General features: G+C 41.5%; 1 protein-coding gene and 1 long non-coding RNA gene across 3 annotated transcripts in view; one reads left to right on the forward strand and one right to left on the reverse strand.

Moving 5' to 3' along the window:
• Nucleotides 1-12,560: 12,560 nt before the first annotated feature.
• The window catches only part of dnajb6b (DnaJ heat shock protein family (Hsp40) member B6b), a 28,679-nt gene continuing 14,468 nt past the window's right edge, over nt 12,561-26,771 (reverse strand). The window contains exons 4-10 of one of the 2 annotated variants that reach the window (XM_003439225.4): nt 26,018-26,086; nt 25,710-25,808; nt 21,817-21,945; nt 21,576-21,732; nt 21,370-21,440; nt 15,889-16,035; nt 12,561-13,450 (exon numbers count right to left, since the gene is read on the reverse strand). In XM_003439225.4, the coding sequence (XP_003439273.2) occupies nt 13,341-13,450; nt 15,889-16,035; nt 21,370-21,440; nt 21,576-21,732; nt 21,817-21,945; nt 25,710-25,808; nt 26,018-26,086 (782 nt within the window). In that variant the 3' untranslated portion in view covers nt 12,561-13,340. Of the gene's footprint in view, nt 13,451-15,888; nt 16,036-20,781; nt 21,441-21,575; nt 21,733-21,816; nt 21,946-25,709; nt 25,809-26,017; nt 26,087-26,771 lie in introns of those variants that run through there. The other variant, XM_013277502.3, reaches the window with a different exon arrangement.
• Nucleotides 21,952-25,691, forward strand: LOC112847811 (uncharacterized). The gene is made up of 2 exons (XR_003221604.1): nt 21,952-25,304; nt 25,354-25,691. It is a non-coding gene; the product is annotated as an uncharacterized LOC112847811 (long non-coding RNA).

The following is a 26,771-nucleotide window of genomic DNA, read 5'->3' on the forward strand; positions in this document are numbered from 1 at the left end:
CAGGATCCTAGCAACAGCAACAACTCTCCACCACCGCAGCAGCCAATCAGGAACTTTGATGCCTGATCAAAATTTAGCCAATGAAAAGGGGAGGGCACTGGGAAAGCATGATGATGCATTTCCTTGTGCAGCTGGTGAGACTGGGGTGTGTTTGTAAAACTTATATGTGTGATACTAAAATCCTCACTTATGTGATGGTGTTTTAGAAGCATTTTCTGAAGTTTCTGTGCAGTAGTCGTAGCAGTTACAGCACAGTGCTGTGCAAAATGTCTTGAGCCACCTCATGTTTCTTTATTTTTTTGCTTCCAAGGACCCAAACTTGAGCAATAGTAGCAGCCTGTCACAAAAACACAATTTGTTACCATTTCTTTAGTTCAATCTATGAACACTGGCAAAGATAACACTATTTGATGGGCATAAAATAGTATATTTGTAATACTAACAAGGGGGGCTGTCATGAAACCATTCTTAGGGAAGGGAAAGAGAGCGAAAAGGCTAAGGTATGGACCGGACTGAAAATCAGTGGCAACATGTCTTATGGTATGATAAATCCAGATTTGACATTTTTGGTTCAAATAATTGTTGATATATGTGGTCAGGATAAATGTACAACACTGAGTCTCTACATCCGTCTTTAAAACACGGTGGAGTCTCTGTCATGCTTTGGGTCTCCATTTTAGCCAATGGCGTTGGGGATCAAAGTTAATGGAATTGTGAACACAGAAAAGTCATACAGTCATATTTTGATTAGTGCTGTCTCGCTAAAATGATGCTAACGCCATAACCACATTAACGCAGCAAATCTCTGTTAGCGAGTTAACGCAGATCGCCCCGTGCGAGGGCTGTACGGCGTCAACGCATTAGCGCAGTTAGCGAGTTAACAAGTTAGCGCCGTGCAGCCCCACGCACGGGGCGATCCGCGTTAACTCGCTAACGGAGATTTGCCACGTCAATACGTCATTTTAACGTGACTAATGCTGACAGCACTCATTTTGATCTTTGTAAAGCATCTGATTGGCAACGGTTTAATTTTTCAGAACGACAGGGATTCCAAACACACCACCAATACAGTAAAAGCATACCTGGATAGAAAAGCACACAATGGAAAACTATCAGTCATGGAGTGGCCTCCCCAGAGCCTGGAGCTCAGCATTACTGAATCAGTGCGGTTTCATCTTGACAGAGAATTATATATTGCTTGTTTGGTGACGGTCTGCAACACCATCAGTAATTCAGACATATTCCCAGTTAGCACTGGATTCTACCACCAGTTCTGTTCATAACTTTTATTGACAAAATTTATAGTAGCCAAGGGAGGAGGGAGTCTGGTTTAGTGGCTTCAGGGTCAAGTCTTCACTTTTTGCAGATGATGTGATTCTGTTGGCTTCACTGAGAAGTAGTCTCCTCACACTGGCCCTTCATTTGCAGCCTCAGCGCACCTCCAAGCCCAAGTTGCTGCCCCGAGTGGAGGAGTTCAAGTCTCTCTCATGTTCACAAACCTTATATAAACGTGCATGCACTGGCTGTATGCTAACTGCCTGATGTAATCATATAAACACACAATTGCCTTTGTTCCACAGACATTTTGTGGTGATTATATCGTTAGTCTCTGAGGAAAAGGTGATCTTATTTGATTAGCCCAGCTACAAAAAGACCTCTCTTAGTTTCATTCAGTGCATGCACATTTTTTTAAAAAGTCTTTGTGTCTTTTCTACTTTGTTACAAATGTCTCTTAGGCTGCCCACATGCAACATAATGATGATGGTGTTGATTTACAACAGACTCCTCTCACATGTAAATGATCCAAAAGTGTGGGATGTTTGTTCACCTGCTTCACTGTAATCAGGCATCATTTTTCAAAGAGCGCTTCCACCATCATCTGATGTCAGATAGGCCTGATCTTCACTTCAAAGGGACATACTCTAAGCAGGTCCAAATGCTCTGATAATATTCAGTGTGATAATACATCAAGCTGATGTCTTCCTCTCCACTTTTGAGTAATCTCACTATTTTTCTAAAGGCTGGGATCCTATTTCCTTTAGAAAATGAAGAAAGGTACACACAAAATGTTTAAAACATCCATAAAGGAGTCCATTTTGTTCTCTGTTCTGGCAGATAACTAATGGAGTGACCCCAAAAGTTTTTCATCTGGCATATCACCAAAGTACTGTCAGATGGATTTAACATATGTTTAAAGTGTTTGAATTCATTTTAAAATACATGTCATCCTAGAACTGATCAACCAGGACACTGGAGTTAGGAGTATGGCCAAAACGATTGACAGGTGTCCCAACCCAGGCAGCTGAATTTACATCTGTGTCTTTTATACTGTCTTAATTTAACAGCTGCTCATCAAATTTATTAATCACAATCAACAGTTTATCCATTATTTTTGCTCTAAGCCCTCCCGTTGCAACTATCTCGCAAGCACCAGTCATGCTGGGACAAATGTATCCCCCAACTGATTGACGAGTAGTTGTTTGCAATTATTTGTGAAATAAGTCGCTAAAGCTCAGCGCAGGCCTAGAAAGCAGTCAGTGACCTCACTGGAAAGTTGTATATGGTGCAGATGTTTGTTGTACATTGAATTTAGCATGTAACTATAGAAATATTCAGGCGTTATATTTGCAGTAAGCTACATCAATGCTATATCTTCGGCGGGAAAACATCTGCACTACCTATTGCTATTCCTCGATAGATCTGCAGACAGTGAAAAAAACATGGGTGAAGCAAAAGTTAGCAACTGATATCTCGACAGTGAGAAAGCTACATTAACGCCACTGAAACCCTCTCCGTGTGGATGGTGCAAAGAGAGGTAGATTGTATTCTGCCCAATGAGCAAACACACATCTGCGCTACATAGCACCTACCGCTACCTACACAGAGCATGTAGGTCTGAAATACATTGCTGTGCTATCTGGGAAGGCACAACTAATACCTTGAAGTCAATGAGTTTCTATTTATTGTTTCTGTTGTACTTTTTCAACTTTTGCTACCTCCCCGAGGTTAATTAGTGAATATTTTTACCCTGCAACAGCCAGCAACTTCCAGGAACCACTCACCAGCTAGCTAGTGAATGCACGTCTTTCCCAAGGATACCAGGGGGTCAGCAGTCGATCTTGAGGCTTGTCTGAACATATTTTCTTTATCTATTTCAGTCTTTTGTCAATAATTTTAGCTGCTAACAGATTTAGCTGCTAGCCATACTATTTGCTAATAAATTCTGACTTTTCAATCCTAACTTTAGCTAGCTGTTGATTTTCGTTTATCCATGCTGTTGGCAACCCACTAAAATGAGCAGCTTCTGCATCTGTTAACCATGCTTTTAGCAAGCCCTTTGAACCATTTTTATCTACTGTTTTAACAGTACTTATTTATTGTCGTTTGTATTTATACTTCTTAGCCATTGCTTACAATGTAAACATACTTATGTGCACTTAGTTCTCTTTTTTTTTTTACCACAGCAGTCAAATACATCCTGACTGATGTGTAAGTAGTCCCTGTAGCTTAGTTACACTTTGGGAATCACTGAATAAAAGGGCTGCTTTTTACTAGAAGAGATAAATATAACTTAACAATAACTTCAATACTTGAACAATTTTTATTTCTTTTATAGAGTAAAATATTGGATTTTACTCTCGTGAGATAGTGGTATATGAACAAAAATCCTCCATCACAGCTATTTTTTGCCTGTCAGACTGAGCACTCCTTTGAGGTACAAACTGCAGATAAAAGCCTGTCTGTGTCTATTCTGTGTGATGTTCAGTACATTCTCAAACTGTAGGATCCAGAAGCCATAAATAATTCCTTTTTTTGAAAGTTTAAACACAATAGCTCTAACAACAGCCTCTGCATACAATGTGTAAATCTCCGCCTTATTTCAGACGTAACTAAAAGTAACTTGCACATCCTTTCTCATGTCATCATCTCACCGCGTCTATGTTTACTTACTTACAAGCGTGTGCTGATTGCCACAGCAGGAGGGGACTGTTTTTTGTCATTAAAGTAGCCTTTACAGTATTCATCCATATTTTTGTCTCACAGCCTGAACCTATTCTTTTTCTGGATCCAATCAGCATGCTGTTGTTTTACTCTGTCTCAAACAGAATCTAACATTTGAGACGAGAGACCTCTTCTCTTCGCTGGCGTGAAGGTAAAAGCAACACCGGCTGCATTTCAGGAAGGATTTTGACTGCATTTCCTTTGGCGCACCTTTTCTCATAGCGTCAGCTGTAGGATTTCGTTTCAAGCTGCACTTCTTTCCTTGTGATGACATTGAGTGATACATTTCTGGAAATCTATCAAACAAGAATTGATAAATGATAACGGTGAAGAAGACAAGGAGTTAAAGGTGGTTTGAAGTGGGGGCGGCTGTGTTGGAGCCAACACAGGATGGGATGATCGATGTCATCAACAAACAGGTGATATCATGCAGTCCCTGGGGGGATGGAAAAGTAGATAGATCCAAGACTAACCAAAGAAAGTATTCAGGAAATATTTTTTAAAAATTGAAGAAATGAAGGAAATGCTGTGAGGTGGGCGTTAATTTTCTATGCAACTATTGAATGTATGAAAGTTTTGTTTTCTAATCTGGGTTGGCATTTTTTACATTCTTACTGAAGTTTCAGGCAGTTTGCTATGAAATTCTGTATCGACATTTTTGTATGCCACTAACACTGGTAATCCTTACTTTGCATCTATGCCCACCATGAACTTGAAGTTAAATATCTTACCAGTTATTAAAAATTTTCTAAAGATATTTAAGGTCTATAGAGCAGCTGTTTTAATGAAACTGGTTACTTAGTACCAACATTAGGTCAAAATCAATCCATCTTCTTAAGCACTTATGTAATTTGGAGTCACTGGATGGCTTGAGCCCATCTCAAAGTCCAAGGGCAAGATCCTGGACAGGTTACCAATCTATCATGTTATTATTAGGTTAAAATGATTGGTTAAATACTTGGAAAACTAATCTTTTTTCTTCTTCTATATCTTTTTCTATTGTCATAATGAGCATGCTTGCACACCGAGATTAGCAATCACTACTGTACAGATTTATAGAGCAAGGCTAGCATGGCAAAGGAACTCTTAGGGGTTAACTACAATGGATTACATGTGAGACATGCAGTTAGGTCCAAAATTAACAATGCAATGATCACCAATTCATTATCATGACAGTTCAACACCCTGAGTTTAACCACTCACTTTAGGTCTATATGGATATCCTGTCATGCTTTATCCTCATCCGGTCACATACCAAATACACCCTTTCAGTATTGTGGTTGCAGAGTTTTTCCCTCTTACACATCAGTGCTGCTGCTGTGATGCATCACTGCCTGCTGTTTCAACACCTCAGGCACCCCACAATCCACCCCTAAGCACCAGGGGGATACTTACCTATCACTCCCCAATTTGCAGAAAGTGACGGGGACCGTAGATGCCAAACTTGCATTGTAGTCTGCTGCTGTAATGAATGAAAGTTTTGTGACAGAAATATCTAAATTGCGAGCAAAGTGCCTTAAAGACAAAAATGCAGTGCTGTAATTTAATCTCGCATTGGTTAATGGTACAAAAACAAAACAATGCGAAGATATAAAATAAGAATGAGACACATATTTCATGAACTTTAATTCGAATCAACAAAAGAACTGCACTGCTTTGCTTTTTTAATCTTTTTTTTGATACCTTAGACCCCGTGCCTTGTGAATAGCAACTTAATAGGAATGTGTAACAGAGATTTAAAGCAGTCCTTTGCCCCTTTCTTCTTCTGCCCTTGCTCTTTGGATAAATTTAGGCCAATTTTAAACCTGCTCAGGCCCTTCATTAATTTTAATGAGGCCAGTTTATGGATGCAGAGGGGTGCCAAGAACAGTGAGTTGTAACCTACAGCAAAAATATCCACTACAATAAAATTCACTCCTATTGTGGTGACTCAGACAAATAGCTTAATTTTATTTTATTTATATAGCATCAAATCACGTCAAGGTGCTTTATGTGAAAGCTATAGATTATTCAATATTAAAGAGAAAACTAGTGAAATACATAACCTCCTATGAGGAAGCACTTGGCGACAGTGGGAAGGAAAAGCTCCCTTTTAACAGGAAGAAATCTCCAGCAGAAGCAGCGTCAGAGAGGAGCAGCCATCTGCTGTAACCGTTTGGGGAGGGGAAACAGTAATTCTTGTACTTTGGTGACACTTTCATTCTTCGTTTAAACTGATACTGTAGCTCAAGGAAATCTAAACTCCTTTTTCTGAATCTCTTCCAAGCTCTGACCCTCCAACAGTACATACTGTACCTCCTGTTCCACACTGAGCTCCATTATCCTGGGATAAAGTGACACTAAGAATGTCCAGAGAGATTTCTGTCGCTGTCGACAAAGATGCCACCTGAGTCAGATGACAACTGTACTTTACTGCCACAGTCAGAGTTCTTGCAGGCTGTCGTTTGCTGCACTGCAGTCATAAAAATGGCCTTACCCGTGCTGGATTTACAGTGATTACGGTCCAAGTAGTACACAAACACAAAACCTTGAGGCTTTTGTTTGGACTCGCATAAATCCCTTCTCCATTCCCAAGACAAACAGTATTAAGACCACTAATGCAATAATCATCAGCACAAGCAAACGTACACAAACAAGACACAAAGAATCAATCAATGAAGAATTTAGAGATGTATTATGCTGCAGTTGGCTGAGTCTCAGAAAACAAGCTGCTTGCCAAATTTCTACAGATTTAAGTTAAATTATGTGACACAGTTATTCATTTGACATTTAGAAAAAAATGTATCATGCTATACAAATTGTGCGCAAAGCCATTATTGTGGGTGGAGGTGTGAATCTGCTCTCTTTGCCACTTTACTAAATGGATGCTCGTTATAATCTGCTGAATACGCCCCTAAAAAACATCCTCTACATTTTAGCTCCACCTAAATCCCCGTCTGACAGCTGCACTCAGGTGGGGTGTTTTTTTTGTTTGTTTCACTTTTGTATGTTTTTTTCCTCCTTCCGGCGCCATTAGGCAAGATTTTGAAAATTGTTTTTAAAAACTCTTCCTGCGTCCTGCTTCTTTTGTCATTATTCACTAAAAGTCTTGAGTCCTTGAGGGGCAACAAAAGCCCTCTGACGAGCAGATGAGTAACAAATTCTCTCTGCGGTGACGACTGTTCAAAGCTTGTTTGATGCACAAGGATTTATTAGCAATTTCTGCACCAAACCAATTAGGCGCCGGTGGTATAAAAAATAAAATAAAATTTTAAAAAACATCTGTGTTTGAGGGTTAATTCAGTTTCATGCTGATTTAATCCAATCAAGAGCCGTTATAAACCGAATTGCATTTATTAATTTTAACCACGCTGTGCATTTGCTGCAGACATGACCTCCTGTTTGAATGACTGCAGCATTTTTTTATTAGTCTATAAAAACAATAAAGAGCCATCGACGCTAAGTGGCTGAACATTACACTTCTCCGCTTTGTTTTCTTGTTTGTTTGGAGTTTTTTTTCAATATGGAAGATGCAGGCTTTGACAACATAGATGACAAAGTCTGAGTTTTAATCAAAAAGTTTGCTCTACATACCCCGCTGTCTTTATTGGCTACATTTTTTTGTTCTGGCATTTGAAATGAAAAGCAATGTTCTGCTTTGAAACCTTGGACCCTGGCATTCTTGTGGATGTAACTTTGACACATAGCACCCACCTCCATGAAAGTTCTTCTGCAAAACGCATGGAGGAAATACAACGTGAGAGCTGCAGCAGGCCTGCAACACCACCTCAATCAAGACCTTACCGTCCTAAAAGGAAAAGAAAACAATCTCCAATAAATCAGTTAAAGGTTGCATTATGTTAATGAATCTGGATTGTAATGAACCTGCACTGCTGTTTAACTAACTAACCCCTTTCTTTCATGAACTAAAGCACCTTGCAGCTCTTGACTGACATATGAAGATATTCATAGCATGTATTTGTTCATAGTCATTATCAGTCAATATTATTATCCTCTTCTTTCTTCGATACAGTCATGTGTTCTAATGGTGAGGCTTACATCCTGATGAATTTATAACAGGCTGCTTTGAATCCATCAAGCAACCAGTAACCTGATGCACAAGAGATGGCAAAATGTGGCCTAATTTAAAATGAATTGTTTAAAATTACACTTAAGTAAACTTAACTTCTCTCAAAGCCCATCATGATCACGTGCTGCCCTTCACTTATTTTATCTAAGTCAGTATGGGCCTCTGGAAAAGAAAAAATGTTGCCTACCTAGTTGGTAGCCAACTAAATATTGCCTTCAGGCAATTATTATCTGCTCAACTGCTCACCAGTCACATGGCTGCGACCGAGTCTGTGACAGAGAGGCTAGTCTGAATACTTCAAGAACTGATGATCTACTGGATCTCCCCACACATCCGTCTCTAGGGTTTACAGGGAAAAAGAGAAAATATTCCGTGAAAATGTCGTGTTGATGACAGAGGTCTGAATGCTTCGAGCTGATAGGAAGGAGACAACAGTAACTCAAATAAGCACTGTTACAACAAAGATGTGCAGAAGAGCATCTCCATGTCCAACCTCGAAGCCAGTGGGCTACAGCAGAACACCATATCGGTTTCCAATCTTGAGACTAAGGCTACAGTTTGCACAGGCTCACTAAAACCGTACAACTGAAGATTGGAAAAATGTTGCCTGGCCTGATGAGTCTTGATTTCTGCTGCGACACTTGGATGGTAGGTTAAGACTCTGATGTAAACAGCATGAAAGCATGGATCCATCCTGCTTTGTATTAATGGTTCAGGCTGCCTGTGGAGGTGCAGTTGTGTGGGGCATATTCTCCTGGCACACTTTAGGCCCCTGAACAACAGCTGAACATCGTTTAAACGCCACAGCCTACCTGAGTATTCTTTCTGACCGCGTTCATCCCTTTATGATTATAGTGTAACTATCTTCTGATGGCTGTTTCCAGCCGAATAACACAAAATGCCACAAAGCTCAAATAATCACAGACTGCAGTGTTGAACAGTGAGTTCGCTGTACTCAAATGGCCTCCACAGTCACAAGATCTCAATCCAACAGAGTACCTTTGGGATGTGGTGTAACTGGAGATTTGCATCATGTGCAGCTGATGAACCTCTGAGGATTGTCTCCAGGCACCTTGTTGAATCTGTGCCGCAAAGAGTTAAGGCAGCTCTGAAGGCAAAAGAAGCATCCAACCCAGTACTACCAACCTGAGGACAAGTGAGTATACACATAAACTGGATGTACAGAATCACCAGTCAAATCTGTCTAGAAACAGCTTAAAAATGGTCTCACTCTGACCTGAAATAGGGTTTTCTTTTTCTTCTAAAACTCAGATTGATACATATATATTTACAGAAACTACAGAAACCAGATAAGCCCGTGAGGACTAAGTCATCATCAGTTATGACTCTAACTAAATGTTTTCTGTTTTTTTAAACTGCTCTCCAACATCTTGTCATTTAGGGGACACTAAAACAAAATTACCATTCCTTTAAGGTAGGAACTTAAAACTCACACTGCGAGGTTCACTGTGAGCATAGCAGAACAATAAGTGACTAAATCCATATATTTGTGTTTTAAACCAAGAGATTTCCCTGCTCTTTACATTTTTCCTTCATTTTTTACAGTTCTGTTAGTATTAGAGGCAAATGGCATCAAACGTTCCCCCTCTCTCTCTCAAACTTTGGACTACCCTTTCAGCAGAAAAAAGAAACAAATACGGAAGCTTCCTCTTTTCTGAGCCTTCCTCAACCATATTGATTGCTATACAATCTATAACTTTGATTGCTTTCATCCTGTCATGCTACAGTTTTGTCTTATATGTTATTCATAGCGTCTGTCTAGCTATCTTTCTACTTGTTTCACAGTCAGACTCCCTCAGTCTACTCTATTGAGTGTTGATACTTACATTTGAACATCGTTTGTCTGCTGAAGATGGGTGTCGATAGGTGCTCCGCTTGGTACGGGTGCTTTTTCCTTTAAAAGGAGTGACTGACAGGAAGCTTGACGGTGAGCTGTCACGCTGCCGTCGCTCCTCGGGAGGTAGCTGTCCTCAGAGTGGAAGTCGATAGGAGGATTTCACAGTTTTTTTTGTGATGACTTTAGGAGGAGAGGAGGAGAGCTGTGAAATTTAAGGCAATGGAGGGAGATGGGCCACTGCTTCGACACTGTTTAATTAAACCCTTGGAGACTGCTGGCTGCATGGGAACAAGGGCCAAATGAGTTGCTGGGTCATGTGCATGCGTTCTGCCACATGAATAATACAAAACACTGCAGGCTCATTCAAAATAATCTGAGAGTACTGCTCTTTTCAGGGCTCTGCTCACAGGACAGGAAAATCCAGGGTGTTTTGTCTCTGCTCATAGCATAGGAAAGAAGCACTGCAGCTTAGATGTCTTGGCATTGTAATAGAGAAGAACTCGCAGTATATGCTGACGGTACATATAAAGATAAAATGAATACATGCAATGTGTAATGGTCAATCATAGCGACAAAGCTTTACAAAATTATCATTCAGCGTTGCATTTGCACTCAGGTCCGCCGAGATTTTTAGTGTGTTTCAAATCACAGTTTGGGTTTTGGGTCAGTCTTACTGTCACAAACCCACTGGAAGCTACCGGACCAGCACCAGACAACAATTAGGTGGCAGGCACTGTGAAGCAATTACCTGCTAAACAGCCAAACATTTCCCCGAGGGGTTTGTGGACAGAGTAGAGCTAGAAGGAGAGTGAATATCTTACTTAAATTTGCCAAGTAGCCCGAGACACACGAGCTCAACTTACCCCGGCTCATTATAGGCGGTAATATGTCATATATTTAGCCTACATGGGTTTTTAAAAAATACTTCCAATGGAAAGCTTTCAGATGTTTTCTTTCACTCTTTTGTAGTCAGTATTGTTTTATGCTAAGAAGACTGTGACTGACAGACTATTAAAAGTCATTTATTAAAGAATCAAATAAACAGAGAGTCTGTGACGCACTTTAAAAGTGGTCGCTCTTTTTTCATCATCTAAAACGTCTGTGTACATATTGACTGCTGTGGGTGTTCGGAGTAATTTCCACACATTTAGTGCAAACAATGCACCTGCTTAAAGTAGAGCTTTCGTGTGTATTGGTATTTTCAGTTTACTTGCTTGTGGGTGTTATTTGTACTTTTTTCCCACCTACTTGTCTTATTTAATGTGTGCTTGATTTTCTGAGTAAGGATCAGTTCTGCACTGATGACCACAAAGACTCCAGGGACTGTTTGGATCATTAATAGACCTTTTTCGCAGCAGACATTTTGACATTAAATGGCAGGTAAACACAGCTGCTGCTAATGACAGCGCCATAGCTTCTGCTTTATTTAGGTGCAGGGCTTTAATTAAGATAATTAGTGACACCTGCGCTCACCTGCGTTATATCAAAAAGACTGCTGTGGGAAAAAGTAGCGGCGCTTTTTATTCCACTTACAGCGAGTTGTGTTCACACTTTGATTGTCATGAATGTCTGAGCTTTGGCTAGCAGCTTCTCACCATTGTTCAGAGCTGTTCAAATGTTAAAGTGGATTTTTATTTCTTATTTTCTGTTATATATACAAATACAGTGGCTCATATTAAACAAGTTTCACCTCAGTAGCTGTAAAGAGACATGAAGGGAGCTAAAATGACTTGTTTCAGGCAGTGGATGGACTGATGGACTGCCTGAAGCTGAACACAAACTACTTTAATAGAGTCTAAGAATAAAAGTATGGAGCATATGGTTCCCTTTCAAAGCAGTCCTTGTAGTTGTAGTTGTGCAGTATGGGGGCTTTTCTCATAGGAAATATCCATCCGTCTTCCTCCACTTATCCAGTTTAGTGTCATGGGTGGGCTGGAGCCTATCAGCTGTCATAGGGTGAAAGGCAGGGTGCACCCTAGACAGGTCACCAGTCTGTCATATGGCTAACACAGAGACACGACAACCATTCACGCTCAGTTTCACACCTAGAGCCAATTTAGAGTCACCAATTAACCAGTGTACGTCTCTGGTGGGAAGTAGCCACAGAGAGCTCATGTGGACGGGAGGGAAACTCCACACTCTTCTTCTCAGAGGCTCATCTGCCTCCATCTCACCCAAACCCTTGTGTCCTCTTCTGTCACACCAACCATCTGGATATAGTTGTCTTCTTCCACTGGCGCTTGTTATTGTTGGCCTCAACAGAATTCATATGAAAATCTTATTGATGAGCCAAATGCTTGATTTGGCACAGATTTTCTGCCGAATTCCCTTCATGGGGCAGTCCTCCTCGTTTATCCAAGATCGAGACCGGCACTTGGACTACACCGGCTGAGTGTATGTTAGCTGTTTTGCAGACCTAAAATAAAAAAGCTAATCTAACTCGCCATCTTAGCCGTACCGTTCCCAATATTTCTGATTATTATACTACACCTCACAGAGCTGAAAGTTGTGCATGTACAACATGTAAGCCTTTTCTTAATTAACTGATCAGATCAGTATTGGCAATTAGCGAAGATCTTCCTGCGATAATGTGGTTGGTAGTGATACAGAAGGATAAACACTTCAAGGACGTGTTTTGCTTTAAGCATTTAATTTCAAGAGTCCATAAAAAATGAACATTTCTCAGACGTTTTCCACTCACAGTCATCATGAGAACAATCTGTCAAGGACGCATCTTTTACAAAAACACCCACATGTTGCTGAATCCACTAAATACAAAGAGTCCTACAAAAAAAACACAACACTTTGAGAGGGGTTAATAAGGACTTTTGGCTTTGACGTGGAAGCGGAGGTAAAGAGTGGATGGAGTTATTGAGTTTTCATGTGGGAGTGAGCAAGAAACGTCAGTCCCTCCGTAATAAAGCTCACTCTTCTCTTTCATTCTCATTTTACTCTCCGCTTACCCCTCTCGCCTTGTCTCTGCTGAACGAAGGATTGGCTGAATAGTTTTGACCTTCGCTTATTCTCACACGCTGCACAGTATTAGCGCAGTAATTTTCATGCTTCTTATAAACAAGGCTCGATACTGTAATTCTACTTCCACTTGAACCCTTTCAAACACAAAATCACTCCCCCAAAAAACACGCTGCAAACAGTGGAAAAGTTCAAGAGAGTAATTTAAGTTCTGGACGCTCTCTGTACATCCACGCGTTAAATACAGCAACAGCTACTAAAATGTATCTCGAACAGAAGAGGACAAAACGTTGAAGTGAGGTCTGCAGCTGATAAACAGAGAGAGATGTGGTGCAACGGTGGGGCTGCTGGGCCCCTGATACAAAGCGAAGATGAACTAATGCCACATATGATTGATGGATGGCACTTCTGCCGACCACTATGTGTGTGTGTAAGCGTTTAAAAGAAGGCACCAAATCCACTGAACCACGGGAAGTGTCGAGGAGCTCTTTTCTTTTTGGATTCTGCCTCCTTTAGCCACAGTTTCTTCCTCTTGTTGTCTGTGTGTCCTTCAAATTAAAAGAAAAAGGGGGAAAAAATCATTAGAATCATTGCATTTATTCTCAGTTTCACTTTTTAGCTTATTTAGACTTTATGAGTTGTAAATAATAGTTTTATTAATGTGAATAAATCACTTGCAGGACTCTTAAAAGTTTCACGAGACATAACTGCTCTGGAGCACAGTGAGCCACCGTTCTTGTGGTGATTCAAGCAAAATGTGCAGAAAAACTTCAACTGCATCACATTTGGGAATAGACTGTAGAGTTCACGTCACTACACTACACTACACCCCTCCTGCTGATTGTTGATGATGCTTTTATAAGAGTTTTGAATGGATGTGTCTTTATTGGATAGAAGCAGCTGAGATTTTCTGTGTTTTTCTGTGATTTTCCGGGTTGGTGAGATGGTTGGACTTAGTTTTTTTATCGTGATCAATGTGTGCCTGTGTCCTTCATGAGGTATGAGGCTTTTTTGAGCTCATAACTTCAGTACTCTTAGAAAATGACTCAGATTTCACTGAGTAGTCCAATTACTGTGGAGAAATACACTAAGCAACACATTCATAATCTGAATCACAATCACTGGACATGAAGCGTTAAATCTTGCACCGGTTTGTTGTCTTACTTCTGAACTGCCTTAACTGCATTAACTGCATAGAGTCAAACAGCCCTCTGAGCCATTTGAGTACAACTCATTTTAATGATGTGTTTAATGATGTGTGGTCATAAACTGATGGACATGGTCAGCAACAACACTAAGACAGGCTGTGGATTTAAATTAATTGCTAAAAAAAAATATATCCCACAAAGCATTATACCAACACCTCCAGCCTGAACCTTCAAAACAAGGCAGGATAAATCAGTGTTTCCATGTTGGTCACGTGGCACCAAGTGTGGTCTTCTGCTGCTGTAGCCCATCTGCTTATAACACACTGTACGTTCAGAGATGCTCCTCTGCAGACAACTAAGGTATGAGTTACTGTCACTTTCCTTACTGCTTGAAGCAGTCTGGCCATTCTCAGCTAACTAAATACCGCTCACTACGCAGAGGTGGTTGTGTGGGAAAATCACATAAGCTGTTACTGAAATACTCAAACCAGCCTGTCTGGACTCAATAACCATGCCACGTTCAAAGTTACTTAAATCACCCTTCTTCCCCATTTTGACGCTTAGTTTGAACTTTATCAGCATTTGACTGTCTGCATACCTAAATGCAGTGAGCTGCTGCTACATTGGCTTTACAGAGATTTGTGCTGAACAGGTTTACTTGAAAGTGAAAGTAGATTAAAGTTTTTGTCTCCCTTGTATCCTTGGACAACGGTATCATGTCACACTTCTTAATCTTTGAATTCAGGTATTTTCAGTCCCACTGCTACAAGTGTAAAAAATAAAAACTGACAGGCAGCCGCACAGAGTGCCTTTACCAACAGTTGTGAAAGAATGGGTTGTTGTAATGAGCTTGTTAAATTCAAGCATAATACTGTGATCGGATGCCATTTCTGCAACAAGTCAGTTTGTTAAATTTCTTCCCACCTAGATATTTGATAATCAAGTGGCGCTATTGCAAAGTGGAAACATTTAGGAACCACACCCACAAAGCAGCAGATCACATAAAGTTACAGAGTGGGGTCTCTGAGTCCTGACGAGGATGGTGTGTAAAAGTCAGCAGTGCTCTGTGGACTCTTTAACATCAGTAAAAAAAACTGTGTGCAGGGAGCTTCATGAGCGAGCAGCTCCTCTAGGTGTAATGCATAATGTTTAAGTGGAAATTAAGAGAAATCTTGGATGGACCTATCAGCATTTTTCTCCAAATTTAAATCGCCCTGGTTTTTGTTCAAATTAAAGCTGTTAATGACTTGGCAACTAAAAGCTGTCTTGGTAAAGGATTGATCACCTATCGGTAAATATATCAGAGGCTGCCTGTAGCAGTATGAAGTGTTCCTACTCGCAGTTCTGAGCTTTAGTTTGCAGCAGCACTTAAAACCACTCCTCTCTCTGAGGACCCATATTTAAGTAGTTTGTGTCATTATCTCAGGGAGAGAATTAGGGCCTTTGTTTGTGTCGCAGCAGGAACTATGTACAGTGAAATTAAAAGTCCCCTCCTTAACTAACGAAGCCGCTATTATAAAGCATTCAGCGGCTGCGTGTTGCAGATAATTGCTCAGCTTTTGTGCATGACTTCCTGACCCCATGAAGGAAAACAGAGGGTGGACTCTGACCCCTGGTCGTTACTGCGAGCTAGAACAGAGCTGCCTAATGAACATCTCTGTCCTCTCTGTTTACATCTGCCAATCAAACACGCCACTCTTCGTCATCCTCCTTTGTGTGGCCATCAGACACAAAAGCAGACAATTAGCTGCGCTTATTAAGACTCTGCTCTTTAAAGGGGGTGGGGGGGCCTATGTGTGCTTGTAATTAATCAGCCCTACACGGGCGGGTGGGCGGACCTCTCGTTTGTCCCGGGCTGTGTTCCCCCTCTTCCTCTGGCGGGTTCTGGGCAGAGTTCCTCAGGTGACGCTGGTGCAGGCCCAGGCCAGGAAGCGTGTTCTGTCTGCGGCGGCGAAAGTCCTCCATGGGGTCCTCAGCTGAGACGTCTGTGGGTGTGAGCAGAGCAGAGTGGCAATGAATCACACCTAAGCTCCTCGCTGTCTGGATGGTTTGCCCGAGGTGTTTAAATCAACATTAAACCCCCCACCCCCCACCCAACCCCACCCCCCATGTAGCCTCTGAGAATTCCAGCATTCTGACATGAGATGTGAAGTGAGCTGAAAGGAAAACATATTACCTTCTCATGCTCTTGGCAGTGTGAATACAATCAGGCAGCGAGAGAGAGGGGCGGAAAAAAAAACTAGATACACACATCTATTACACCAAGTTCAGTCCAAAAGGTATATTGATGTAACCAACAAGAAACAAGAAAGATGAGATAAAACGAGAGGTTCAAAGAGTCCCCAAGGCTACACGGACCCCTTTTTCTTTCACACCCCAACCATATATTTCATTCATATTTCATCTGCCTGACTTTATTGTGATTAGTCATGTAAATAAAATGAGATTTGGTTATTCTTTTCTCTAGGTAATTTACATTTATATTGAATTAGTGGCAGGCAGGGTATAGGAGAAGGGAGGGAGGGTGGGTGGGTGGGTTGGAAGGGGGGGACTTATTATGCTGGGAGATTACAGGCAGATCTCATCGCTATTGTGTTGTGTAATTAAGGCAGTGGAGAGGAGAAGAAAGGAGGCCAGATGCTCGCCGTGCTGAACCCGGTCCCATTTAGAGGAGGGTCTGCAGCAGCACCCCACCCCCCAAAAAATACAAAATAAAAATAGAAAATCCCCTGCACAGTGTGTAACAGTCCAGCATTAAACTCATCAGAGGCCTGTCAGCTTCGTTTGAGCCGCCGTCTACTGTATCTGCGCGAGCATAAACATCGCTTTAGGTCGATGGGATTTTTGGAGGGAGATCTTTAGATGCTTTCAGGTGGTGCTCAAGGGGGTTTTGAGGCAATCAAACACGACTGCTTGAGCTCAGGCCTTAACAGAGACAAAAAACCTTTGCTGGATTTCTATTCCCTCTAATAGGGATCTTAACACTATGGGTCATCCATTCTGACCCAAGCCCAATTTCTTTTTTGTCACAAATACTTTAAGGTTAAAATTGGCTGAATGTAGTTATTTGCTCTAAACTTTAGGCGCCCGTTTTAACCCCAGACTTGAATTTCTTCACTCTAGAGTTTACAAATCAGCTTTTTTTAAAACTGAACACACACACACACAAAAAGATGTAAACGAGCTGACCCCCGCATGGAGGCACCTGCTCCCAGTAGACCACCAGACAACAGGACAATTGGTGGCTTTATTCTCAAGGCTGCAGCTGGAAGGGAGGGGGTGTGCAGGCAGGGGGGGGGGGGGGGGAGACTAATCCCAACCTGCATTTGTCTCACGATCCTATCAGGTGAGGTTAGACGGCTGGATTAAGCCAAAATGCATGCAACTTCAAGGTTGCCTGCTTCATCCCAGCCTCCTTTACTCCTGGGGATCAATATTTGCATCCATTAGAGGTCCAGTCCTTCTGCCATCAAGTTCCATAATCCATCAGCAGTTAATTAATTTCAACAACAACAATATCAAAAAGCAGTGATGATAATGAGATTTTTTGTGTGTGTGTTCATAAAGGCAGCCTTTTATTTTCTGGATCAAGGACTTCATTTGAGTGAACACAGTTGAGTTCCTGGATGCTTTCATTTGCAGCTATTGTCTTGAGAGTGCCTGTCATTTGTCTGCAGGCTGAACAATGCTGTGTGTGTTTGTGTGTGTGTGTGTGTGTATAAAGCCTGCTTGAAGCACACCGTCTAGACTGAAATGCAGGAGCACAGGCGTAAACGCCCAGGTTAACACGCAAACGCACACAGACACAAAATCCATGTGTGACTGACAAAGGCAGCCTTACTTGCAGCAGGCTGGAGCTTTAGTTGTCAACTGTGGAAGCTTAAAATAAATCACTGTTCAGAAGGACGTTAACCCTACATGACAACTACAACCACAGACCAGATTATTTTTCAACAGTCCACCTTCCCCAGGTTCAAGACATCTAGTGGCGTGCTGATGCGACTCTGCTGCAGAGCACAGGGAGATACGGTCTTGTAGAGACACAGCCAAAGGGAAACTGGCAGCTTATCTTTGCCATCGTTCATAAAGTGACCAGTGGCTCCGGGCCGAGCTGAGGTTTCATGCTAAGCTGTCAAGCGGGCGAGGCGGAGAGAGGGGGGGATTAAAACAGGATGCTGCTTTCAGCCAACAGGAAGCCATCTCTCATGACATGGGACAGGAAATCACAGTAACGTGTCATACTGGAATAGATGGATGGAGAGAAAGAGAGCTGCAGGACCTTGGTCTTCACACCTTAATCACTACAATGGCCTGTTACAGAAATAAAGAGCCTTTATTTTTACTACAAAAAAGTTTTGATATTCAAATTATGAACACCGATGGGCTTCTTCTGTGTTTCATTTGAATTTAATTTAAAAGACACATATGTCACTTGTTGCTGCATTTATTCCAATAAGGCTCCAGATTTTGTGAGCTTTTGCTCTCAGAGAAATCATGACGTCCTGCTGTCTATTGCTCACAAACAGCGTCACCTAGTGGCCACCATCACATTAACGTGCGGTTTAAAAAAAAAGCAGCAATTAATCTTCTTTAATAGGAAACATCATGAAGCTAATTTAATTTATATTCTTTATTTAATGCGGCATTTTCGCACAAATTCTACACATTGAGACCTATTTTTAATTTAAATAAAATAAGCAGCAGGGTAATTTACTGTATCTTTTATTGTTGTAATTTTAATGTTTGTCTGGAAAAGGTCTCTCTTGTAAATGAGACATTGCGTCTCAATGGGACAACCCGTATAAATAAAGGTTAAATAATTTTTTTTTTAAATTCTCCTGAACATCAACACAAGTAGATAATTATTTTTTTAAATGTTTTTTAATCATTCAAGGCGTCAAAATGTGTTTAATCCAAGCATATATTATTGATGAACACATTTTAGAATTGCACCAGGTAAAATTATTGCCAATAAACAAGAATAAATGAGATTAAAAATATCAAACAAACAAAATGACGCTTTTTATAGCGGAACCTGATTAAGATTTACCTCATTTTTAGCTTTTCCACGCTATCACAATAATCCTCTGATAACTGTCTGTGCATGTATTGATATACCACTAATACAGAGGGCTGATAGATCATTCGGCATACTTTATTACTTTAAATAGTGCCAATATAAAAAGACATAGTCACTAAAGCAGCGGCAAAATTGCACTTCCCGTTTCGAGCGCCGGTGTTCTGGGAACTGTAGTTAATCCAATAAATTAAAAAACCTGAGTGTCCAGGAGAGGGAGCTATAGTACCACAGATACAATCCCTGCTCACGTAACACCTTTTTAGTCGCTTCCGCTCTTCTTTGAAAAAAAAGATTAGACTACCACAGGACATCGAGATCACATCAATGTGATCAAATATGGCGTCCAAATTTTCTTCTTGGTGCAGCCCAATAATCCTGAGCTACATTAGCAACAACAATCCCTAATGTATGCAGCATATTTACATATACAGAGATATGAGTGGGAAGACAAGAGAAAGAGAGCATACAGGGCTGCAGTGTCACCTAGCAACAGGACTGCGCACGCGCATCTGAAATCAGCGGTGGCGGAGGGGGGTGAAAGAGTCAAATAGGATGATAGGTGGTCTTCACAGCACTGAAATAGAAACGCAGGGACCAAATTCTGTGTTTTTGCGTCAACATTTCAGTTTTGAAGCCTCACCCTGCCCTTTGCTTCTTCTTTGCTTTCCCACTCCTGATTGCTCTTTTGCAAAAATATGCAGCGGGGCTTGTGTAAATAAACTAGCCCCGAGCACATTCCTTAACACACACACGCACACTCTGTGCACAGTGACCTCAAAACAAACTGCAGTCATACACATAACCCAGTTTAACTGAGTCTATCATGTCAAATGTTTGTGCAAGCACACACACACTCCTACCTTTAACACCACCAAACACAACTTGTGTGCTTGTAATCAAGGATTATCTCTGCTATTATTTGACACAGCTGTTTACCAAACTGATCAGCCCAGTTACTTCTACCTTGGATCAGATCAGGGCCACCATCAGCACTTTTACAATAGCACATAAAACTGCCATAAAGGGTGAGGCAGAGAAACGAAACAGAAGGGAGGGTGTTGCTTTAATTTCACCTAAAGGTAAAGCATACCTACCACACATAGGGGGGAAAAAAAAGAAAAAAAAAATTCAGGGTGTGTTATCTTTGCTGTTTTCCTCATGATCTCTTGGTGAAATGATTAGGAGAGTTATTTTAGTGAAAAGCAAACAGCGCACGGTGTAGTGACCTGCACTGAAACTGAGGCATTAGTGGGTTACAAAAGCGCAAGGTGAGCTCTGACTGAGAGTGAGTGTGCGAAAGAAGCAGCCGCTGCGGTTTCCTTTATTGCGGTTGTGTGAAGCAGCTTTTAAACCGTGATCGGGCGCAAGCAGAAGACTCGCACATCCAGGAAGAGTGAGGCAATATAGAAAGTCACTCAAGCAAAGAAAAAGCATCACACAGACACCAGGGTGACTACAGCAGCACTTCCCTTCACGTTGCACAAAGTTTATTGCCTAAATCTGAAGTTTTTATTTTGCTGTTCTTTGTACAAAGACCCTGCGTGTCTGGTAACAGTGCTGGGAATCGGCGATCATGCACAAACAAACCAAAAACACACCGTGTGTCCTTTCCCCCCCAAACACACAAACAAAAATGCAAAAGTGAGAAAAATGCACATTGTTACAATTAATTTATTAATGATCTGTTCATATTATTACACACGCGTGAACATGGTAATAGCAAACAGGTTAGCAAGGTGAAGTCCAAGTTAAAGACATTAGGGTGAGGTGGTTAAGCTTTCCTCATTCACTTGTTAAACTGGTCAAATGTAAAGAGCAAAAATGACATGCATAAGTCAAATGTACAGCATCTTGTGTTACCTTTTTCCCCCCTCCAACAACAAAGACAATATACACCCCGAAAGGAAAAAAAATATTTATATTTATATATACGTATAGTACGTATCCAGCTCTGTCGCAGAAGTTAAAGTACAATTCAATTTACTGTAGAAAACAAAAACATAATTCCCAGCAAGCTGGTCCCGCAAAAATAATGGAATAAATACAAATATACAAATACTGTGGAAACGTCTCTTGCCTCCCCTCGCAGCTAAACTAAAATGAGAAAATTGTTCTTTGGGAAATGAGATGCAGGAGGACACAGAGAGGAGAGACCAACTGCCGGAGGTTTCCAGATGACAAAACTCTATGTTGAGGCGAGATAATTACTTGTTATCCAGTCTTAGGAGCTGCTCCTTACCATTAACAGTTAGAGATTTTAACTGACCGTCCTCTACCACTTCAACCCGCTCCTGGCCGTTCTCAACGATCCTGTCAGACGTAAAAAGAAAATAAATACATTAAAAATAAATAAATAAATAAAAAGACCAAATACACTTTGGAAATCGAGAAGATGGGATAATGTCAGAAGTCTTATAAAGATTGCAGAGTTGAACATTTGGGTACCGTTTTGTGGTAATCCGTCTGCCGTTGACGAATTTGGTGGAGGTTGATACGGATTTAAAATTACCCATTCCTCCTCCTCCTCCTCCCCCGCCGCCAAATGATGATGAAGAGAAGGAGGTGAATCCTCCCCCACCCATGTCTCCAAATGAGCTAAAACCTAACAGAAGACAAACATTACAGAAAAGAACTAAAATGGGGAAAATTTTCCTCATTTGTTCAATAATCCTCTCTGTGTACTCACCTGAATCAAATCCACCAAAGCTACCTCCAAATGCTGGAAAGCCCCCATAACCAAAGAACGATCCACCCATCCTTGCCCCCCTCTGGCGACTGCGACTGCCTCCAAAGAAATCATCAAAGGGATCATCAGCTGTGAAGGAAATCGGAGTAATTTGTGAGTAACACAGAACATCTTTCAGGAGCAGGGACACAACTCCACGTTTAACCTGACATGTTATCACTTTCACCTCATTATGGTATACATGCTCGCTTAAATGGACACACCACTGCCAGACGGTCTGCTGTCACCCAGTCAGCACAGTCTCAAGAGCAGGAGACTTCACTCTAGGAGAGCTGGACGGGTCCATAGAAGGTCCTTAACCCATCAGCAGGACTATTACTGCTCCTTTGTGCAAGAAGGAGCAGGAGGAGCAGGATAAGCATGGCCAGAGCTACAGAATGACCTCCAGCAGGCCACCAGCGTGAATGTCTCAGACCAAACAGAAACTTTATGGGGGCATTTTTTAAGCGGGGCCTGTGCTCACTTCCCCCACAGTGGAGCAAGATTGGCATGCAGAACAGAATACCAGAATTGGCAGCTACACCACTGATGCCCTCTGCTTTTCACAGATGAGAGCAGGTTCACCCTGAGCACATGTGACAGATGTGCAAGGGTCTGAAGAAGACGTGGACAATGTTATGCTGACCGTCTCATCATTCAGCATGACCGGTTTGATGGTAGGTCAGTGATGGTGTGGGGAGGCATATTTATGGTGGACGGTACCCTGACTGCCATCAGGTATTGGGAGAATTTTGGACCCTGTGTTGGTACAGTGGGTCCTGGGTTCCTCGTGGTACACAACAATCCCCGGCCTCGTGGGTAGAATATATTCAGGCTGTTCCAGGAGGATGAAGGAATCAACAGTACTGAATGCCCCCCATGCTGGCCTGACCTAAATCCAACAGAACACCTGAGACATCATGTTTCAGTCCATCTGATGCCACCAGGGTTCATCTCAAACCACCCAAGGGTTCAGTGATTACCTGGTCCAGGTCTGGGAGGAGAACCCCCAGGGCAGACACATGGAGGTTATATAAATGACCGAGTACCATTTCTTAGTTGCTGCAATGAAATTTTAGCTAAACGGACTAGCCTGCAGCATCATTTCTTTCACTTTGATTTTTTGGTGTGTTTTTGATTTCAGCCCTCTGTAGGCTGATAATTTTAGACATTCAGCATGATTTTATTCCCAACTGAGATCTGATGCATTTTCTAAGTGTTCCTTTAATTTTGAGTAGCATTATGCAAAAGATATCATCTTACTCTGAAGAGGTCAGGTGAGAGGCACTTGCTCACAAGAGGATAAAGTCAAGAATATCTTTAGCTTTGCTTTCCTTCCAGCAGTCTCAAACTATGTCTGTGTGGTGCTTTGGAGCTGGACAGGAAGTACCGTTTTTTTCCCTCGAGTACAGCCAGCCAGGTGCCAGCTCCTAAAATATTTAAGTACCTGATACAAATTTTAAAAAAATGATTAAGGCTGTGGTGAATATCAGAGCATCAGTTTGCAATTTCTGGAACAACCTTATCCCTAAACTGTAAAAGTGCCGACCACTAATTCTCCTCCTAAAGCCCTGTGGACGCCCTACTAATTGTGCTCTGCCAATCTGGGTCAGCCCAGCAGGATAAGGCTGGATCACTGGCACCATTTGCTGAAAGAAGACTCCTCCTTCAACCTTGAATGTACTGAGGCAGTGGCAAGAAAGCTTTGCTTGTTCCCTCTGACTGAAAGCCTAAAATAAGAGTATCCACTGACTGCTATTGCAACCACATTACTGTCCATTTACCTTAAAGACCTTAGAGGAGACAGCTGAGCTCCTGCAAAGAGGTCAGAATGACAGCAGGCTTCACTGGGAGAAAGTGAGGAACGGGAGTGCTGAGGAATGTCGTTTAAACACTCGGGCTGTGATTTAATTATTGTTACAGTAGTGGCGAACATATAGATAGCTGGAAGAAAAGGTGAGTCACTCTTAAATAGAAGGAACACGCTCTCGTGCTCATGTACTCTGGCAGAACTTAAAAAGAGATGTCAAGCACAGACTGGAGATTAAACAGCCAAGAATGTGCCACGCCTGTGTAACACCTCACAGCACATGAAGAAAGTGAAAGGGCAGTGTCACAGTGTACAAAAGGAGGGGGGATTTAACAAGGCAGTCTGAATATATGAAAACAGTTTAGAAAACTGAATTATATAAGCTGTGTTTTAAAAGCAGCTGTCCCGAAGTATAAAACAGTCATCTGCTCCTCGTCCACGTCTTCACATTTTCATCTGAGAATAAGAGTGTGCTGTTCTTGGCAGGCAGCTAGGCCCTCAGCGCTGTGCGATTCTGTTTTTGTCTCTGAACACACCCCGCCCGCAGTCTGCTGGACGCTCTGAGGTAGCCGAGTGACAGATCCACCAGACCAGCTGCTGGACAGTCAGGACTCCAGGCTTGATGGGCTTTTAAAACATGTCAATCTTCCTCTGATTTGCCATCTTAATAAAAACCAAGAAACCCCAAATGTCTCTTTAAAAAGGGAAGACACACCAACACGGAGATTAAATAAACTTAGGACAGATGACTTTAAAACCTTCTCCAGGTGCATACCAATCAAGCAAAATAAGGTTTAAACTCGAGTTTAACTGCAGATAAACTTCACTCTTCTGCCTGCAGACTCCATGGTTTGCAATTTTTGCTCTCACTGTTTACCGAAGAGCGCAAACAGCAACAGCTGTGCTTACCCGTGTTCAGAAGGACACAAGTTTACATAATGAAACATGACGACTCCCTTCTAGCTCCAGTTCTGTGGCTCTTATTTAAGCGTCATATTTAATGATTTTTAATATTTCCATTTTTCCTGTCAAGTCCAAAATGCACAGCCGTGCTCGAGTGTTCGGATTATACCGTGTTTTACATGCGCTCTGACACACAGCGCGCACACAGACACACACTTGCCGTTATTACATCTGCTTTTGTTTTAATACGGAAGCTATTTTTGAAAGCATTCCAGTTGAGTGATGCAGACTCTCAAATCCATCCTCTGCCTGCGTCTGAACTCCATATTTAGAGGCACACAGGCTGAACTACACATGCCTTCCAATCAGCCTTTTGCTGAACGCAGACAACCTGGTAGAGCAACTAAACTTGTTTTACTAGATCACACTGAAGCCAAATATTGGCACTCTTAAAAGGATGAACCGGATGGCACCTCAAGACACGGTGACTTCAATCGGTTAAGAGCAACTAACTCTTCGCTCTTTGCTCTCAGTGACAAGGCTTATTATAGTTTTGTCTCTCATATAACGCATCTAAACTTGTGCAAAAGAAAATGAAGACTGGAACAAACCTGTCCATAAGTGTGGGTGTATATTTGTTTGAATTTATCATAAAGATTATGTGAACAAAGGCTCACAAAATGAACGATCTAAATCCTAATTAATTACCTAACTGAGGAAATGTAATGAGGTTGAAGTCAACATCCAGCGGGGATACTCAGCATTTTCTTTCATGTGACATTTAGTGAGGTGAAGTGAAGAGTGCTTAGTGCATTGGAAATGCACATTACAGTCCTGTGGGGGATTAGCAACAGGCTTTCCTGAAGGCTTCCTGGGTCTAACACTCAATCTACACAGCAGGAGCTGTGTGCTAATAGGCAAACTAATTAGGAAATAGAAAAATCTATGTTTAACATACAGATAACTGGGGCCTGGTGGATGCTCTGTGTCTCTGAGCATTTTTAGGTCATCCGTGAATATTCTGGACCAGATAAAATTATGAAGTTAATAATAGCCAAAGCACATCCCCTCAGTCCCTCTTTCAGTTCCGAAAACAACATCCCATCAGTGCCTCTTAAGTGCACGCACAGAAATGGCTTACCGAATAAATCTGTAAATGGATCTCTGCCGCCGAAGAATTCCCTGAAAACGTCCTCGGGGTTGCGGAATGTGAAGCTGCTGAAGTGGTCATAATGGCCTCCTATTAAACATCGAAAAGAAACAAGGCTTATAAATGACACCTCACTTTAACAAAGATAACACTGCAAACACAGCTATCATTACAAGCTGTCAAAGCACCAATGCAAATACCAAATGTCCAGCTGTTTCCACCTGATATATGTCGGCATTTCATACCTAAAGTAACTGATAAACTTATGAATATGGAAACTTTAACGGATCTCTCCTTACCTCCTCCTCCTCCTCCGCCACCTGAGAGGCCTTCTTTGCCATATCGGTCATAAACATTCCTCTTGCTTTCTGCAATAGAAAGAAGGATTTTACATGAGATGAGAAACAACTCGGAGCAACTGAAGGTGAAGCGCCCTCCTTCCTGCATTATAAACCTCTGTTAGGATCGTGAAAGACTCCAGACTTAACACATGATGGCCTCCAGCTAACAGCCTCTTTTAATTTTCACTGATTAACACTACCAAGTAATTCCAAGAAAATGACTAGAGACAGTAGTGTGGTATTTCAGAATATTATAATTTTAGCTTCCAATTATTAAAGCAAGTTAAACGAGAATAATACTAAATAAAAGTCCAGATTCACTACCAGCAGTATGCAGTAAATTTAAATTTATTTAATATTAATTCAAAGACTTGTTCCAACTAATTTAATCAGTAAAGGGGACAAATCTTGCTTTGTGAAGTCATAAATAATCAGTGTTAATACATACTATAGACTAGGGATGGACCGATCCGATATACAGTATCCTGACCTAAATTACTGGATCGGATATCAGTTAGAAATAAATAAATAAAAAAAATAACCCGATCCATTAAATATCACAAAAGCCCCTCACAAAACTTGCGACATGGCATAACCCAGGTAGTGACCTTAGCACATCGGAGCAATATGCGTCAAGTGATAGAGCGGCTGTTGTGTGTGAGACCTGTCGGCGGTCTGGAGTTACTTCACACTGAAAGCATTTGGAGCCTCG

The sequence above is a fragment of the Oreochromis niloticus genome, linkage group LG9 (assembly GCF_001858045.2).
Source record: "Oreochromis niloticus isolate F11D_XX linkage group LG9, O_niloticus_UMD_NMBU, whole genome shotgun sequence".
In the NCBI taxonomy this organism is placed as follows: Eukaryota; Metazoa; Chordata; class Actinopteri; order Cichliformes; family Cichlidae; genus Oreochromis; species Oreochromis niloticus.